We start from the raw sequence: 20,440 nt of genomic DNA on the forward strand, positions 1-20,440 counted from the left end.
ATACACTCTCGCCATTCAAACTTTGCTGCCAGCTCATTGCCAACTACTGCCAACAACATCTCCTCCCCGCTGATCCTCAACACTGGGGCCCCACAAGGGTGCGTTCTGAGCCCTCTCCTGTACTCCCTGTTCACCCACGACTGCGTGGCCATGCACGCCTCCAACTCAATCATCAAGTTTGCGGACGACACAACAGTGGTAGGCTTGATTACCAACAACGACGAGACAGCCTACAGGGAGGAGGTGAGGGCCCTCGGAGTGTGGTGTCAGGAAAATAACCTCACACTCAACGTCAACAAAACTAAGGAGATGATTGTGGACTTCAGGAAACAGCAGAGGGAACACCCCCATCCACATCGATGGAACAGTAGTGGAGAGGGTAGCAAGTTTTAAGTTCCTCGGCATACACATCACAGACAAACTGAATTGGTCCACTCACACAGACAGCATCGTGAGGAAGGCGCAGCAGCGCCTCTTCAACCTCAGGAGGCTGAAGAAATTCGGCTTGTCACCAAAAGCACTCACAAACTTCTACAGATGCACAATCGAGAGCATCCTGGCGGGCTGTATCACCGCCTGGTATGGCAACTGCACCGCCCTCAACCGTAAGGCTCTCCAGAGGGTAGTGAGGTCTGCACAACGCATCACCGGGGGCAAACTACCTGCCCTCCAGGACACCTACACCACCCGATGCTACAGGAAGGCCATAAAGATCATCAAGGACATCAACCACCCGAGCCACTGCCTGTTCACCCCGCTGCCATCCAGAAGGCGAGGTCAGTACAGGTGCATCAAAGCTGGGACCGAGAGACTGAAAAACAGCTTCTATCTCAAGGCCATCAGACTGTTAAACAGCCACCACTAACATTGAGTGGCTACTGCCAACACACTGTCAATGACACTGACTCTACTCCAGCCACTTTAATCATGGGAATTGATGGGAAAGGATGTAAATATATCACTAGCCACTTTAAACAATGCTACCTTATATAATGTTACTTACCCTACATTGTTCATCTCATATGCATACGTTGATACTGTACTCTATATCATCGACTGCATCCTTATGTAATACATGTATCACTAGCCACTTTAACTATGCCACTTGGTTTACATACTTATCTCATATGTATATACTGTACTCGATATCATCTACTGTATCTTGCCTATGCTGCTCTGTACCATCACTCATTCATATATCCTTATGTACATATTCTTTATCCCCTTACACTGTGTATGACAGTAGTTTTTTTGGGGAATTGTTAGTTAGATTACTTGCTCGTTATTACTGCATTGTCGGAACTAGAAGCACAAGCATTTCGCTACACTCGCATTAACATCTGCTAACCATGTGTATGTGACAAATAAAATTTGATTTGATTTGATTTGCTGCGGTCATTCTCAGTGGAAATATGTTGTTCAAAGTGGCTAGAGAGGACGCTGTAATGAGAGAGCAATAATATTGTAGCACTACAGTATACTGGCTAAGCTACAGAAAATATTATAACATGATTAAATCATGAAAGGAGGTTGGCTACGTTTGCTTCAGTTCCATCACATTGAAATAGAGAGGAATCAAAAATGTCACCGGTAGTTACTACTCACACAGGTTGATCCTCATGACACTTGACTACATTTTTGTTATGCTCATTTCAGTAATAGATTTGTTGCCTTTTGAGAAATGTAACTTGATCATTTGATTTAATTTCACAAAAATATTACCTTCATTCACAAAGAGCATGTTTTACATCAAACACATTTTCACATCTCAAGAGGTTAAATAAATAAAACGACTAGAGTAGGTGCCTATTAAAAAGTGTTGGGTGCAGGGAGCGACAGTTGTTCAAACATTTTTAGACTTTCCATTTTAGCGTGACGCGTTATGCTCAACCTAGTTTCACTACAAAACAGCAAAAAAATTGCCAAAAATAGAATCAGCTCACCTGCTTTTACACCATCTAATGTAATGTATGTGAACAATTTCTACTTACGTTGTAAAAAAAAAAAGGGATGTAAAACGCACTTTGTGGAGCGACCATATAGTTGTTCCTTCCATCTGATTAAAGAGATAGAGTCCAGATAAACTAGGCCTTTAGGAAATTTTAACTAGTGTTATTTGACACGTAAAATAATGGAGACGACAACAACCTGAACGGCCTTCCATACAAACGCTTTTGCTGCGGTCATTTTCAGCGGCAATGTTGCTTCAAAGAGGGGAAACGCAAAACTATCGAAGGCTAAAACAATTGGACAAAAAAATAACAAAAATATGGAAGGCTATCCAGGTCATAGACTTCTCATTATTTTCAAATTTTGAGAAATAATGAGGAGTCTATGACCTGGATAGCTTTCCATACTTTTGTCCAAGTGTTTTAGCCTTCGATAGTTTTACTGAACAAAAATATGAAATGCAACAATTTAAGATTTTACTGAGTTACAGTTCATATAAGGAAATCAACCCTAAATCTGTAAACAAGGGCACCCTCATAGCGTCATCCTGACCAACTGGCCCTCCAAATACACCTCCGCTGTCTTCAACCAGGATCTCAGCGATCACTGCCTCATTGCCTGTATCCGCTACGGAGCCGCAGTCAAACGACCACCCCTCATCACTGTCAAACGCTCCCTAAAACACTTCTGTGAGCAGGCCTTTCTAATCGACCTGGCCTGGGTATCCTGGAAGGACATTGACCTCATCCCGTCAGTTGAGGATGCCTGGTCATTCTTTAAAAGTAACTTCCTCACCATTTTAGATAAGCATGCTCCGTTCAAAAAATGCAGAACAAAGAACAGATATAGCCCTTGGTTCACTCCAGACCTGACTGCCCTCGACCAGCACAAAAACATCCTGTGGCGGACTGCAATAGCATCGGATAGTCCCCATGATATGCAACTGTTCAGGGAAGTCAGGAACCAATACACGCAGTCAGTCAGGAAAGCTAAGGCCAGCTTCTTCAGGCAGAAATTTGCATCCTGTAGCTCAAAGGCTAGGTAGTAACACAGTCACCACCGATAAATCCATGCTTGTTGAAGTTTTCGATAATCATTTCTCAACGGCTGGCCATGCCTTCCGCCTGGCTACTCCAACCCCGGCCAACAGCCCCCCCCCGCGCAGCTACTCGCCCAAGCCTCTCCAGGTTCCCCTTTACCCAAATCCAGATAGCAGATGTTCTGAAAGAGCTGCAAAACCTGGACCCGTACAAATCAGCTGGGCTTGACAATCTGGACGCTCTATTTCTGAAACTATCCGCCGCCATTGTCGCAACCCCCATTACCAGCCTGTTCAACCTCTCTTTCATATCGTCTGAGATCCCCAAGGATTGGAAAGCTGCCGCAGTCATCCCCCTCTTCAAAGGGGGAGACACCCTGGACCCAAACTGTTACAGACCTATATCCATCCTTCCCTGCCTAAGGTCTTCGAAAGCCAAGTCAACAAACAGGTCACTGACCATCTCGAATCCCACCGTACCTTCTCCGCTGTGCAATCTGGTTTCCGAGCCGGTCACGGATGCACCTCAGCCACGCTCAAGGTACTAAACGATATCATAACCGGCATCGATAAAAGACAGTACTGTGCAGCAGTCTTCATCAACCTTGCCAAGGCTTTCGACTCTGTCAAACACCATATTCTTATCGGCAGACTCAGTAGCCTCGGTTTTTCGGATGATGACAGACAGAGTTCAGTGTCAAATCGGAGGGCATGCTGTCCGGTCCTCTGGCAGTCTCTATGGGGGTGCCACAGGGTTCAATCCTCGGGCCGACTCTTTTCTCTGTATATATCAATGATGTTGCTCTTGCTGCGGACGATTCCCTGATCCACCTCTACGCAGACGACACCATTCTATATACTTCCGGCCCGTCCTTGGACACTGTGCTATCTAACCTCCAAACGAGCTTCAATGCCATACAACACTCCTTCCGTGGCCTCCAACTGCTCTTAAACGCTAGTAAAACCAAATGCATGCTTTTCAACCGTTCGCTGCCTGCACCCGCCCGCCTGACCAGCATCACCACCCTGGATGGTTCCGACCTTGATTATGTGGACATCTATAAGTACCTAGGTGTCTGGCTAGACTGTAAACTCTCCTTCCAGAGTCATATCAAACATCTCCAATCGAAAATCAAATCAAAGAGCAACAAAGCCTCCTTCACTCACGCCGCCAAACTTACCCTAGTAAAACTGACTATCCTACCGATCCTCGACTTCGGCGATGTCATCTACAAAATTGCTTCCAACACTCTACTCAGCAAACTGGATGCAGTTTATCACAGTGCCATCCGTTTTGTCACTAAAGCACCTTATACCACCCACCACTGCGACTTGTATGCTCTAGTCGGCTGGCCCTCGCTACATATTCATCGCCAGACCCACTGGCTCCAGGTCATCTACAAGTCCATGCTAGGTAAAGCTCCGCCTTATCTCAGTTCACTGGTCACGATGGCAACACCCATCCGTAGCACGCACTCCAGCAGGTGTATCTCACTGATCATCCCTAAAGCTAACACCTCATTTGGCCGCCTTTTGTTACAGTTCTCTGCTGCCTGTGACTGGAACGAATTGCAAAAATCGCTGAAGTTGGAGACTTATCTCCCTCACCAACTTCAAACATCTGCTATCTGAGCAGCTAACCGATCGCTGCAGCTGTACATTTATTTTTTTATTTTACCTTTATTTAACCAGGTAGGCAAGTTGAGAACAAGTTCTCATTTACAATTGCGACCTGGCCAAGATAAAGCAAAGCAGTTCGACACATACAACGACACAGAGTTACACATGGAGTAAAACAAACATACAGTCAATAATACAGTATAAACAAGTCTATATACAATGTGAGCAAATGAGGTGAGAAGGGAGGTAAAGGCAAAAAAGGCCATGGTGGCAAAGTAAATACAATATAGCAAGTAAAACACTGGAATGGTAGTTTTGCAATGGAAGAATGTGCAAAGTAGAAATAAAAATAATGGCGTGCAAAGGAGCAAAATAAATTAATTAATTAAATACAGTAGGAAAAGAGGTAGTTGTTTGGGCTAAATTATAGGTGGGCTATGTACAGGTGCAGTAATCTGTGAGCTGCTCTGACAGTTGGTGCTTAAAGCTAGTGAGGGAGATAAGTGTTTCCAGTTTCAGAGATTTTTGTAGTTCGTTCCAGTCATTGGCAGCAGTGAACTGGAAGGAGAGGCGGCCAAAGAAAGAATTGGTTTTGTGGGTGACTAGAGAGATATACCTGCTGGAGCATGTGCTACAGGTGGGAGATGCTATGGTGACCAGCGAGCTACATAGTCTATCGGTAAATAGCCCACCCATTTTTACCTACCTCATCCCCATACTGTTTTTATTTATTTACTTTTCTGCTCTTTTGCACAACAATATCTCTACCTGTACATGACCATCTGATCATTTATCACTCCAGTGTTAATCTGCAAAATAGTAATTATTCGCCTACCTCCTCATGCCTTTTGCACACAATGTATATAGACTCCCCTTTTTTTTCTACTGTGTTATTGACTTGTTAATAGTTTATTCCATGTGTAACTCTGTGTTGTTGTCTGTTCACACTGCTATGCTTTATCTTGGCCAGGTCGCAGTTGCAAATGAGAACTTGTTCTCAACTAGCCTACCTGGTTAAATACAGGTGAAATAAAATAAGTCATTTCAAATAAATTCGCCCCTAATATATGGATTTCACTTGACTGGGAATACAGAGATGCATCAGTTTATCAGAAATACCTTTAAAACATTTTTTTTTTTAAGTAGGGGCGTGCATCAGAAAACCAGTCAGTATCTGGTGACCACCATTTGCCTCATGCAGTACGACACATCTCCTTCACATAGCGTTGATAAGGTTGCTGATTGTGGCCTGTGGAATGTTGTCCCACTCCTCTTCAATGGCTGTGCGAAGTTACTGGATATTGGCGGGAACTGGAACACGTTGTCGATCCAAAGAATCCCAAACATACAGATCCTTGCAACATGGGACTGTGCATTATCAGGCTGAAACGTGATGGCGACGGATAAATGGCACGACAATGGGCCTCAGGATCTCGTTACGGTATACGTGCATTCGAATTACCATCGATAAAATGCAGTTGTGTTCATTTTCCATAGCTTATGTCTGCCCATACCATAACCCCACCGCCACCATAGGGCACTCCGTTCAATGTTGAAATCAGGAAACAGCTCACCGAGCCATACACATGGTCTGCGGTTGTGAGGCAGTTTGTAGGTACTGACAAATTCTCTAAATCGGCGGCAGCTTATGGTAGAGAAATGAACGTTCAATTCTCTGGCAACAGCTCTGGTGGACATTCCTGCAGTCAGCATGCCAATTGCATGCTCCCTCAAAACTTGAGACATTGTGGCATTGTGTTGTGTCACAAAACTGCACATTTTAGTGGCCTTTTATTGTCCCCAGCACAAGGTGCACCAGTGTAATGATCATGCTGTTTAATCAGCTTCTTGATAATCCATCCACCTAACAGCTGTGACATATCTTGGCAAAGTAGAAATGCTCTCTAACAGGAACATAAACTTATTTGTGCACAAAATCTGAGAGAAATAAGATTTTACTGCACATGGATCTTATAGTCTTATCTTTTATTTCAGCTCATGAAACCAACACTTTACATGTTGCGTTTATATTTTTGTTCAGTGTATATTCCGAGTTTCCAAACTGTCATCGATGTTGACCTATGTGACGTTGTGCGAATATTTCAAAAAAGTGTGGGGGAAAACGCATCGGACTTGGTGTGAATGGTTTTGTGCATCAAAATTGAAAATCCCGTTTTTCTGGAATTCGTATGGGGGGGATGCAATAGTTTGAGAGACAGGGACTTTAATATTTAAAAGGGCAGCAGGTGGCCTTGTGGTTAGAGAATTGGACCTGTAACTGAAAGGTTGCTGGATCAAAACCCCGAGCTGACAAAGTAACAATCTGTCGTTCTGCCCCTAAACAAGGCAGTTAACCCACTGTTGCCCGGTAGGCCGTCATTGTAAATAAGAATTTGTTCTTAACTGACTTGCCTATTTAAATAAAGGTTAAATAAATAAATAAATCTGTTAAAGGGGCTTAATACACTGTTCTTTACACTGTGTCCTTTTCCTAAATTGGAATCTTCTTCTCAAAGAGTACACACGATTTAGAATGTCTTAATCCCTTTTCATACCCATCTGCCAGTACGCATTGCATTTCCACTACCCTTTCAGAGAGTTAGTGCTTATGTTACAAAGCCCTCAGTGTGTGAATTAGCCATCAGCAGGGCGAGGATAAGGGGGGCCAGAGGAGCAGAGGTGGGGGTCACTAACATCTCTGCCACAGGTCACAGAAGACTCCCCACACAGTGTTAAATAGTCAAGCGCAGAGCAGCTGAACTGGAGAGAATTTGATACTGGCTAGCTAAATGTGTTCAAGACTGCTTAATAATAACCGGCATGGCCAGAATCTGCTCAGAGGAGCAGAAGTAACAGGGGACTCAAACGCTAAGTCACCTGGTGAATGAGAGCGAGAAGAGGAGATGGGGATTGTCACGGGGGGGTTAAGAGGAGGGATTAGCCTAACACTAGAGGAAAAAACAGATCAGATAAAGAGAGAAATATTTTGTCCATCTAGTGCCGCTCAACTCACCCCCATGGCAGCAAAGACAATGGCAAAGTTATCATCGCTGTAGTCCATCACATCCTTGGATTTCTTCACCAGGCCAGCCTGACGACAAATCTGGGCAGCAATCTGAGAATCAAAACATACATAGGATTAAAAATGATGACGTCTTGAAACATTCACATTGATAAAACAGCCAGTCTATAAAAAATGACTGGACATCAGCGAGCGCCCCGTCCAGCTTGCTACAGGAGCGGCGTGTGTGTTTGTGTGTGTGCACATGAGTATGCATGTTTGTGGGGTGTTTGGGTGTGCATAGTTGAAGAACAACTCTGTGATTAGGAATCGAGGGGAGGAATTTCCCGCTTAATGTAATAGTTGCCACCTGTTGATCCGGGCTGACCTCTCATTGCACCCTGAGCTGAGACACCTGGCCCATAGAGAACCATGGCAAAAATGACCCCATGACATCTGTTTAATGAAACGAGAAGCGCTTTATAACATTCCAGTGACGCGAGAAGTCGACCAGCATCATTAGTCAGACAAGGCGTACCCTGTTCACTGTTTTAGTACAGTGGGACACTACAGTGGCTCTCTATCCAACTGCCCTCTTTTGATCATGCACTTCCCGATTGGAGGATAATTATTTTATTCCCATTCAAAACATTTGCTAATCAAGGGAACAGATTAAAAAAAAAATGTAATACTTTTTTTTTTATTTTTTTTAATGTACACACACCACCCAAAATCGGTGTCATCCTGTTGCTTCAGTGGGATTCTATGCATTTGACTGAGGCTCCCCCTCCGCCAGAATCTGATCGCGCAGGTTTCAGTTTGGCAGTCCGCCCTGACCAACAACACAGCTTTCTGTGAACACAGAAAAAAACTCAAGTGTTGGGCCTCAATTGTCTGGCCTGAAGGTCATAATGAGGCTGTTTGCAGACTGTGATGGCTGGTGAGAGGACAGCCACCTCAAGCGTTAAGGGCCTCATGGCTGGGCTACCGATCCTATATTAATCAGTGCCCTTCACACGATCGCCTAATCCCCTCTCGCCATCATTGTCTTATTGGTTTAATTCGTTTCCCAGTTCAACCAGGGGGCATCAGCTCTCTCTTGAAGGCCTTAGAAAATAGCCTCCCTTCATCCATGGAAAACCATGGCCACTGTCTGATATGACAATATGAACTATCGAAACTATTAATCTCATTTCCAAATCAAATATGCAATAGTTTGGTGGTCTGAACTTTTTGGGTAAGTCCTTTAACACTGATATTTCTCATCTTGTCCCTGAGATTTAATAGAGAGGTTAGAGAATGATCAAACGAGGCTTGTAATAAGAACATGTTGGAATGGAGAAAGATGGACTTCCTTGACACTACCCAGCACCTTGCCCCCATGTCATGCCATAAGTCACAAGATTGAGTTAGATGAAGAAAAAAAAAGTCAAGCTGGCAATGAGCAACAGATCTTTTTCATTCCTCTCTTTTCAGGTTCAGTCAAAGGTAAAACCCTGATGAAGGCTAAAATACATTAGTTTTAACAATAAATAAGCATTTATCAACTTCCACTGTCCTCTATGAGTTGCTAAATGTCCTATTAATTTGAGTTCACTCAAAGTAGGCTGTCACTTTATCACAATAAGATAAATATTCCAATAAATCAGATAAGCAAATCGTTTCAACTCTCATTTGTCCATATCCTAATGAAATACTTCAAGGCACCAGAAGAACTCTGGGGGGGAGGGGGGTATTTTTAGACAGATTAGGAAGTCCAGATGGCTGCCATGTGCCGATAACTAACACACTGACACAGAGGCATGGCTCTGAGTCACGCTTTCATGACACGATAACATCAACTTAAAACTAAATCTGACATATTCAAAAGATTTTTAAGTAGTGCCTTAGAATATGGTATTATGCCACCTTCAGGTTTCTCTTTAGTAGGTTTAATGTGTTCATACCATTGCCTAAATAAGCTGTTAATAATATAAGCCTAAAATTAAATGGAGAACAAGCATCTAGTTAACGGTGTGTCTGATACACAGACTATCAAATGTGACAGGCACATGATTGTGAGAAAACGACATGTATGCCATTAAGCAGTGCATACATTTTTATGTATGAGTGGCCTCAGCAGGAATCAAACCTACACCTCTTGGCACTGCAAGCACCATGCTCTACCAGCTGAGCCACACAGGACACAAGACCTATGCTCTCAATTGACTCCAAGTAGTCCAATATGTAGGCAGTAAAATTATTAAATGTGTTTGGCATTCTGAAGTCCTGTGTGTGGAGATGGAGACAGGGTGAGGCAAGGCTCTGTGTGAAATAAGAAAATGCCCTCCACAGGCAGTAAAATGTCAAAGTGGATTTTTGAGATGTCCTCCTGACCCACTTCGCCGTTTCTGCCAGTTCCTGCACCACAGGGCCAAAACAATAAAATCTTCTCAGCCCATTAGCACTAATCATTTAAACACACGCGCACACACATACATGCATGCATTCACTTGCACACTTAAGTGCGGGCACACTCCACACGGGGTGTTTGACAGAAAAAATAAAGCACAGAAGAATAGATTACTACAAACCAAAACGGATGACACTAAATTAGCATCCCCTGGCTGCGATAATGCAAATTGCTGAGGTGTCCAAAAGAATAAACTGCCTCATGTTACAGATCACATTGTTCAGTTTGTGTTTGAAAGTCCTCTCCCATGCTATTGAATGAGGTTAAAAAATGGCAAGCTTAAGGCACATATAGCCTATTTGTTTGTGTGGCCTAGCCTTGTCAGAGCTAGCGTCTCCATCGTACCTCGTTGTGGGGGAGGCCAGCGGCAGAAAAGATGGGGATCTTCTGACCTCGAGCAATGCTGTTCATCCCATCGATGGCAGAAATACCAGTCTGGATCATCTCCTCAGGGTAGATACGGCACTGAGGGTTGATGGGTTGGCCTGGGACAGGTCACAAGCAGAGGTTCAGAAACACAAACCAGAGGGTAAGCCACTTCCATCCCAGGTATAAGCCAGGTAGAAGTAATATACAGTGCCCTCCATTAATATTGGCACCCTTGATAATTATGAGCAAAACGGGCTGTGAAAAATGCCTTTGCTGTTTATCTTCCTGGTCTTTCACTCAAAATATTCACAAAAATCAAACATTTAATTGAAGTAAAATGATTGCAATAAATACATGTAAAAAATATTTTTCTCTAAAACGTGTGCCACAACTATTGGCACACCCAAGAAATTCTTATGAGTCAAATCTAACTGCAGTATATTCCCATTCCTATTTTACATTTAAGTTCACCTGAGTGATTAGGAACACTTAAGTGGTAAGCCATGACTTCCTGTTTCACTGGGGTATAAATATGAGATGACACACAGGCCAAGTTCCCATAGTCATCCATCACTATCGGAAAGACCCAAGAATATGTGCTCTCCTCTTCAACTCATCCCAGGTTTTCTATGGGGTTTAGGTCAAAGGACTGGGATGGCCATGGCAAAACCTTGATTCTGTGGTCAGTGAACCATTTTTGTGTTGATTTTGAGGTTTGCTTTGGCTCATTGTCCTGCTGGAAGATCCAACCACGGGTGCCAATACTAGTGGAGGGCACTGTAATATATATAAAATGGTAGAGTTGGCCTCATAATAGTTTCAATTCAGCCATCTAAACTATGTGTAGTTGCACACAAGTAAACTAGGGTTTAGAAAATAAAAATGAAAGAAGTACACGTGTGGGAAATGTAGGAAATCCCCAAAAGGTTTCACATCAATACATGGTCGGAAGATGGAACAAAAGGTCAGAACGGAAGTCAGGGTCAAACACATTGTTGCCATTAAGATGGCAAACTCATGACCCTCTTCAGGTCATCTATTCATTGGGATGCCATGCCTACACGTGAAAAGGGACTCGGGATGGGATCAACAGTCAATATAAGAGACAGAGTTTGGCCTTGTGGCAGTGCGATACAACTAAAGACTGAAATCACACTATACAAGCTAAAATATAGCTTCATCTAGTTCCACTAGCAGAGTAGATGGAAGCTTATCCGTTGTGAGCTCAGTATATTATGATTATCATGAAGGTACCATGGTTCTATTTTTTTTTAATCATGTCAGGGTCAATTTAATTTCACCACAGACAATGTTATCAAGGAATATTTTTCACTTGGTGAATGAAGTGAACTATAGCTCCATCCTACCCATGATATCCAGGTAGTCTTCAGCCAGCACAGTGGGGCCACGGTCAATGGGCTTGCCTGAGCCATTGAAAACACGTCCTGAAATGAAAAAGCATAAGACATTCTCTATTGGTTTCATTTCATAGTACATGGACTGCCCTCAACATAATTCACTCTGCCTCTAATTCCTTAATAAATATGAGTAGTTATTTCAGGTGTCAGCCAATAGTGGATATACTGTATCTAATATTTTCATTCATTTTAGGCCCATTACTCAGAATACTCTAGCAACAAATGGTTCGCTCTACTATTCAAATACACCCGACCTTGAGTCCCAATGATGTGGTTTGATATTTACAAAAGGTTTGTATGACCTTTTGTAAATATCAAACCTTAGATTTTCTTCAATGTTTTTGTTCCCCTAAGTCACGTGGGGGGAAGACTCAATGCAGGACTCAAATTGAGGAATTAACAGAGGGGAGGTAAAAAAATGGAGCAGAACAATTGTATTAAGCACACTAAGAGAGTAAAGCTTACAGGGTATGTTCTTCTTTGTGTGAGAAAGGGGGAGGAGGAAACAGTTATACAGATTGATGAAAACAGACGTAGAGCAGCCTAATTAAGTCTTAATCAGTAGTGGATTTCATGCTTTCTCCTGCCTAGCACCCATGGGATGCCACTCAGCTTGTTGGAGGGCTCATCTTACCCAGCATGTCCTCAGACACAGGTGTGCGCAGGATGTCACCGGTGAACTCACAGGCCGTCTTCTTGGCATCAATACCAGATGTCCCCTCAAACACCTGAAAATGACATTAAAACAGGAACTTTCAGTTGTTTGTGGTGGGTACGCGCGTTTGTGTGTGTGCGGGGTGGGGCTCACCTGTACGACAGCCTTGGTGCCAATCACCTCCAGCACCTGGCCACTCCTCCTGGTGCCATCAGGTAAAGTCAGATGCACAATCTCAGCATACCTGGGAAACTGCCACATAAGATGGAAAAACATAATTTAACAAAAATGTTTCTTACAGTCTTTCAAAACAGGAAACATACACAGCCATCAAAGGCTATCCCTGCAGAGAATAAGAATATCAATACACAAGCCAGAACACAAATTATTATAGAGCAGTAATCTCGGAAACCCACCCCAAAAATCTGGCATAATTGCATCAGATGCTCAATTAAATTCTGGGGGGTGGCGACATTAAAGGGAAGATAAACGCAATTTGCAAAGTCTCCCCCCTTTAACGGAAACTCTCTGCAAGTTTCAGGCAAGTCTATGGGCCAAATGTCCCCTCCCCTTCTGAAATTCAAATGATGCGAGCATTGAGATATCATGATTAGTCCAAATGATCAGTGACGAACAATCTGCATACCGGAACACAGTTCCTCATTATCAGTCACATGCCACAGCCTGTTGACAGACGTTACCAGGTATGTTACGTGAGTCTGTCCACGAGAGATTAATAGAGAAGTAATGTTACTTCCTCAGTCACCTTCACATTATCCAGAATCACCAGGGGCCCATTCACTCCAGACACAGTAGAATAAGCTGAAATAGAGAAGAACAGTCCATTTGTTTTGCATCGCGAACCACGTTTTAATCCACAGTTTTTATGCAAGTCAAGCCGTACCGTATGGAGATATAAAAAAAAAAAATCACGACAGCTGTGATGGAAACAGGAAGTTTCGGTACAACTTTATATGCAGACAGATCATTTGACATGGTGGGATCTTTGTGTCTAAAATTTGATTATGCGAGAAATGTCAGTTGAATCTCCTTTATGCGCAAATATTGATATAATAACCATCACATCGAAGTAAACTTGAAGTCACGATGATATGGTGTGGTCCACCCACTGGGGAAATCATGCAGTTTATTAGGCTACAGATTAAATAAATTATAATGAACTTCACAGCGTGAAAGTGGACAGTGATGAGCTTGATGCACCAATCAAATAAATGTCAAGGTCTTATTCTGGTGACAAGGTCGATGCTTGACTGTCGTTTGACAAATATTCTCGCATAATAATCTCATGTAGACTAGCCTTCCAGCACAGCATCTGCAAGCTGATGGCCAGAGCACATGCCAGAGTAGGTACATTTACAACAAAACTAAATCAGGTAGAGTTGAAAATGCAGTGGAAACGCATTGAACTTTGATTGGGTACAAGAAAACTTCAGCGAAAAAAAAACATTGTGTGTGCGCTGTTATCACGCACTGATTTTTAACCGCAACAAATCAGTTTGGTGGAAACACACCACTGGTGGGAAAATGTAATATTTTCTTAATTCAGATTTCAAATATTGGCATGAAAATCTGTCTCTAATTGGATGGAAACCTAGCTATATAGGCAAAATAGTTTTGCTTGCAAGTAGATCAAAACCATGACCTTCAGTATAGGGGGGGGGACATGAAAAACATGTCCAACAGCCCACTCTTGGGTCTGTTGGACAAGAGATGCGACACCTTTGAACCAAAAATGTTAAAAGCAATAGTGACGGAGGTTAAGAAAGGGGCATGGCTTTTTTTGCATGAAAGCCAACAATCATATGGTAATAAGTAGGCTAGTGTTTTTTAAGGATACCTATGTTAGTAATTACAAAGTGACCTTTCGTAAAGGGGTTTAACTGGCTTTCATGCATTTCATGGCCAAATGTCAAGGCCAGGCAAATGGAAAGGAAAATACATGAAATATAGGCACTTTGAACACAAGGGTAAAATTGTATTTACCTAGACCAAAGTCTACAATTTCTTAAACAATAGGACAGACATGCAAAGGTGATTGTTATGGGAAATAGTGAATTTCGTAGAATTACAACGTAGCACAATCCATTCATTAATTCATTCCCTGTACTCACATTCACCCCAGTGTCTCCACTTTTGCAAACTTGTTAGGATTTTTGGCTCCAACCATCTTTTGTCTGTGCAATTAGCCTAATTATTAATTCCTTAAAATTACTTTCACCCATCTCCCAAAAAATCAGCTTTAGGTAGATCAAGGATTCAGCACTCTTTTGTGATTCAGCACCCTAAACCCCAATAAATACACATATTAGAACACTAACCGCCTCAGGGAGGGATGTGGCCCCTAAGGGCCAGCTCTACACAACCACAGTGCTCAAAGCCCTCCCAAACAGACTTCCTACTACAGCATGGGTGCATGGGCCCATTTCCTACTTCCAAAATACCAAAACGCACACCCCATAAAAATTATCACAAAACAAGGCAAACTAGGCGATCAAGCATGTTTTAGCCTTTTGTGACTAGGGGGCAGTATTTTCATTTTTGGAAAAATAACGTTCCCGTAGTAAACAGGATATTTTGTCAGGACAAGATGCTAGAATATGCATATAATTGACAGCTTAGGATAGAAAACTCTAAAGTTTCCAAAACTGTAAAAATATTGTCTGTGAGTAAAACAGAACTGATATTGCAGGCGAAAGCCTGAGAAAAATCCAATCCGGAAGTGACTCATATTTAGAAAGCTCTGCGTTCCAATGCGTCCCTATTGAGCAGTGAATGGGCTATCAACCAGATTACTTTTTCTCCGTATTCCCCAAGGTGTCTACAGCATTGTGATGTAGTTTTATGCATTTATGTTGAAGAATACCTGTAAGCGGCTACATTGCGCAACTGGTCACCTGATGGCTCCCAGAGTGATTCTTGCGTAAAATACAGGAGGTAGCCATATTTCCAATCGGTCCTACTGAAAAACCAATTGTCCCGGTGGATATATTATCGAATAGATATTTGAAAAACACCTTGAGGATTGATTATAAACAACGTTTGCCATATTTCTGTCGATATTATGGAGCTAATTTGGAATATTTTTCAGCGTTTTCGTGACTGCAATTTCTGGGCGATTTCTCAGCCAAACGTGAAGAACAAACGGAGCTATTTCGCCTACAAAAATAATATTTTGGGAAAAAAGGAACATTGGCTATCTAACTGGGAGTCTCGTGATTGAAAACATCCGAAGCTCATCAAAGGTAAACGATTTAATTTGATTGCTTTTCTGATTTCCGTGACCAAGTTACCTGCTGCTAGCTGGACAAAATGCTATGCTAGTCTTTCGATAAACTTACACAAATGCTTGTCTAGCTTTGGCTGTAAAGCATATTTTGAAAATCTGAGATGACAGGGTGATTAACAAAAGTCTAAGCTGTGTCTCAATATATTTCACTTGTGATTTTCATGAATAGGAATATTTATGTCTGTTGCGTTATGCTAATTAGTGTCAGTCGATGATTACGCTCCCGCACCCGGGATGAGGAGTTACTAGAGGTTTAAAAACTCAAGAAAACAAAAAAAAATTTTGGGGTGGATCTTTAAATCTGAACTAGGACTTTTAACCCAATGAGTCTCACCGTAATGCCTGTGCGTTTTGGACTTCTAACCACTTTTAAACATTGCGTGTTAATCTGCATCCGTAGATACCAACCATTAGTCAACCTGATTAACGGGGGCTGAGCTAGAGTGATGTTTATGAGACATGGGTGGATCCCGGCCGTTTTACTAAAATGTCTGTAGAGTCCGAATGGTTTGAGCTACAAACTATTAAAAAGTTGACACCCTCTCGAACACGCACATATATGACAGTTACAAGCCTGGTTAGAAGGTAAGCGGTTCTTCTACTTAGAAGACAATTAGGAAATCCTAGGGCATAGTGTCTGTATTACTGTAATAAACGAACAGTTGTGGTCAAACTCCAAACAGTTGTCACTGACTAGTTGGTTATCCCACTGAGCAAAGACTTTCTGTACCTACAGCATTCATATACATTTAATTAAGGCTTTCACTGACCTTATTATTATTGACAGTTGTCAATAAAACTCATGAATGCACCTATTTATGTCAAATTGGTTTGTGTTCTACTTGTTGTCCTGAAAATAAAATGGTAAAACACTTCATTGTGAGGCTCAATAAGGGCTGGACATGCAGATAAATTAAAGTCAGATAAATGAAAAGCAGATTTTTGCTGGGGTCTCGGGACTGATAGGGTTAACTAACCAAACTAACCACATTTTCTATTGAGGAGCCCAAGCTGTCAGTATCATGGGAAATATACAGGTGGATGAATAGGTGGAGGCGGGCCTGGAGGCGGTCATTAAAAGGCCCAAGTAGAGACAAACAGAAGAGCATGAATGTGGTCCAAACTTTGTCCTCTTACTTTCTTTGGGAAAACATTAGCTCTGCTGACATTGGATCCAATTTGTCAGTGTATGTAAAAACGGTCGCCTCCGCCTGCTTCTCCTCGCACATCTGTAGCATGTGAAGGCGAGGAGAAGGCCGTATGGAGGGGGCATTGTTTCCACCAGGTCTTCCATCATGCCCTCGTTTCTTTTTTTGTGTGGACCGTCAATCTCTTGGCCAATATCAAAGCTACAAGGAAATTAGAGCAGACTGGTTCTAACACTGAGCACTAAAGCCTGGCGGGGTGCATCCACTATGCCACTAATTAGGCAGCGGCCAACAAATAACCTGTCAATGCGCTATAGCCATTTCTCTCACACACACACACACACACACACACACACACACACACACCTGCATTTCAACCCCTATTACCGAGCATAAGAGAGAGGGGGGCGAGAAAGAGTGTGAGAGACAGATGGCGCGCTCAAGTGTGATAAAAAGAACCACCACAACAGAGGGGTGTTAGTTGCCCTTCATTCTCCAAATAAACTGCCTCTGCTCTGACTATCAACCCCCTGCACTAGGAAAAGACATTTGTAGAGTCGAAAATAGACTATTTAAGATTCTAAAATCCACGACGCAATTCTGCAGCACCTCATCTGAACCAGATAGCTAGAGACAGAGCCTATCCATAAAAAGGCAATTAAAGTCACTGATTGATTCCCTGTTTTGCCTCCCTCTACCCTATGGCACCGGCCTTGGATGTAGGCTAATGAGTCATCTAGCATTAATTAACACAGTGCTAAGCCTCAGTGCTAGCCCACGATTGCCTCAACACTTAATGAAATGATCCCCTAATTAGCTATGAATCCTGGTTCTCTCTATTTCATAACGTGTCACTGCTAAATCTGCAAGTAGGCCTATATGAATTAAATAAGCATGCGGTGGCGATAATCATGATTTAGGCATATCCTCAAATGAAAAACCTTATACTTAATCCTTTTGACCTCGCATCTAAAATCTGGCAAAATTCAACTTCTTCTCTGAGGACTCTTTATCATAGCCTAAAGCCCTCTAGTTTCCACTCAAAATGGTTCCCAAAACTAAAAGTACAATAATATGAATGCAGAAATATGCAGAAGCACTGCAAATATCCCAACAATGTGTGTAGTGCAGGCCAGCAAAAATATGTCACTTCTATTGGCCCACAAGCTCAGTCTTTGCAATCATGGCTGCACTAAATAAAAGATTAACCTCATGACTGACAGGATTATGCTTTCGCCTCAAACAAATCTTGGATATCCCCTTCAGTACATTTTTTTTCACCCCTTTTTCCCCCTCAGACAAATTGCAGAATGTACATTGGCTGGTCGTGTTTAGACCCATTATGGAGTTAATAGCTACACTTACCCTACAAATTGTCCATATGTCTAAAAAGGAGATTCATATGGCTATTTACTGAAGGGTTATAATTATGATGCAAGAAAATTGCAGCTGTATAATTGTACATGAACCTCTTCAAATCTTTTCACAAGTCCACAAAGCTCTAATGGAAAATATATGAAAACAAATGGGAACGTAAGGGCAATTTCAAGATGGGCCTATTTGCAGAGACTTCATCTACACATTTATTGTGAGAAAGAAAATGATTCTTGCAGCATCTGGTGGCTGGTGCCCTCCTAAAATACCCCCCAAAAAGTCCTTCCAACAAAACAAATAAAACGCATTGTTGCAATTATGGTTTAGACAAGGCCCACCAGAACTTATAATAATGAAAAACAATTCAAAGGCATCCTCTGGGACAGTTGCACACTACAACAACAAAAAATATAGTAGGGCACTTATTACACAAGATAACGATTAATCAATGGGCTATACATTCATATGGTGTGAAGTAGCAACATTTCCCATTAGGTTTGAAAAACTTTCTCCACCTCTCTTTTGCTACTTGAGCTCAAGTGCAGCGGTCCCCTGGCTTGGCATGCAACGGCAGTGTGGGTCACCCTCCGGCCTGTTCAGCTGCCAGAGCCCTTTGTGTACAAAGATGTTAATTGGTCCTAATCCGCCACTAGAAGCTGTTTTGGTAGCCTGACCTCGCACCCTGAAGAACACCTTGGTGTGAAATACTAAAGGGCCCATTCAAGTACCAGAGAAAAGAGGCACAGAGCATTCCAACACAATTCAATTTCCCTGCTGAAAGAGGGGGATCTGGGGGGTGCTGGGATGGAGATGGGGTGCATCATCATTTGAATGCTGAATAAATGGTACAAAGCAGTGGTAACAGTGATGTGCGGCTCACAATCACACATTCTACCCGACCACAAGCATGGACAGGGGGCTTCTCACAGGCTGCCAGGAGATGGGAATGCTAATTGGCCCAAGCCTGAAACCAGGGAACCTCCACATACTAAAACGTCCAACTAGCCAACAAACCCACTCCACCCCAAAAAAATAAGTCTAAACTGGTTCCATGGGATGTCCCAACTCTGACGTCACCCCATTGAAGTTGACATTTAAAACGATTAGTGTTAGGGCTGAGTAAGGGTAGGTAAGGCAAGGGTTGCATTACAGTTCAGAAATCCGCATTTTAAACCCTTTCACCTGAATGTATATTGAAAGTCAGTCTTGTTTTTTGCTTCAATAGAGTGATCATGGGCATGTATCTATAGTTCCCCTTAAATAATTATATACATATACACACACATGCATTAGTGCTTACAATTAAAAAGCAAGGTCTTATTTACAAAAACTATGGCGATCATATTTGTAATGCTTTTCATAGAAAGGAAATGTAGCTGGCTACATTCTAATGTTTTGCATGAAGTTAATCATGCATATAACCAGAGAAAAGTAGCTACACATCAGTCAGAGCGCAGTCTGCTGATAGAAAGACCCTTTGTGAATTCTGATCCGAGTGGAGGAGAAGTGCAACTCAAGCACAAAATTAGTCTGAGGCTAGCAGAAATTACAATAAGAAGCATTTTAGATGTGCGTTTATGCGTTCTCTTTTTTTTTATGCATATTTCTGCATTAACGCAAGCCCTGGGTAAAGGTTTAGGGTAGGGATGTTCCTTTTTGTGCTATCCAGGATCATTATAATGGATACATGCGAAGAATTGGTAATAGAAACAAAGGTAAAACAAACTAAAAAGCACAGTTTGCTGTTTTTTCAGCTGCTTGATGCGAGTGTGTTAGGTTTAGTTGGCTGACAAAGGTGAAGTAATGTTAGCCTAGCTATCCTCCAGAAGTATATTATTTAGTCGACAATCAGTTCATTATTGACCATTTAGACATAATTTATAAAATAATGATTTATTGAAGTTGTCTCTAGTCATCATTGAACCTCTGCTAGCTAGTTCCATGCTAATGATTTGTTTAGCATAGCAACGTGGAATGAATAGAATGAACGGCTGAGTCAAAACTTGAAAATAGAATTAAAGACCAGCCTGTTTGGTTTGCAACTTCAGAACTAATTGGTTTTTGCCTAGACTACATCTGGTGGAATGAAATTATTATAATTTTTTGG

The 20,440-nt window shown here is 42.2% G+C and overlaps 1 protein-coding gene across 1 annotated transcript in view; it reads right to left on the minus strand.

Moving 5' to 3' along the window:
* Window positions 1–20,440, minus strand: part of atp6v1ba (ATPase, H+ transporting, lysosomal, V1 subunit B, member a) — a 49,441-nt gene that overhangs the window by 16,624 nt on the left and 12,377 nt on the right. The window contains exons 2-7 of the mRNA XM_024424712.2: window positions 13,271–13,326; window positions 12,658–12,756; window positions 12,484–12,577; window positions 11,799–11,876; window positions 10,408–10,547; window positions 7,623–7,724 (exon numbers count right to left, since the gene is read on the minus strand). Coding sequence (XP_024280480.1) covers window positions 7,623–7,724; window positions 10,408–10,547; window positions 11,799–11,876; window positions 12,484–12,577; window positions 12,658–12,756; window positions 13,271–13,326 — 569 coding nt within the window. The remainder of the gene's footprint in view (window positions 1–7,622; window positions 7,725–10,407; window positions 10,548–11,798; window positions 11,877–12,483; window positions 12,578–12,657; window positions 12,757–13,270; window positions 13,327–20,440) is intronic.

This window comes from Oncorhynchus tshawytscha, linkage group LG06 (genome assembly GCF_018296145.1).
Source record: "Oncorhynchus tshawytscha isolate Ot180627B linkage group LG06, Otsh_v2.0, whole genome shotgun sequence".
Taxonomy (NCBI): domain Eukaryota; kingdom Metazoa; phylum Chordata; class Actinopteri; order Salmoniformes; family Salmonidae; genus Oncorhynchus; species Oncorhynchus tshawytscha.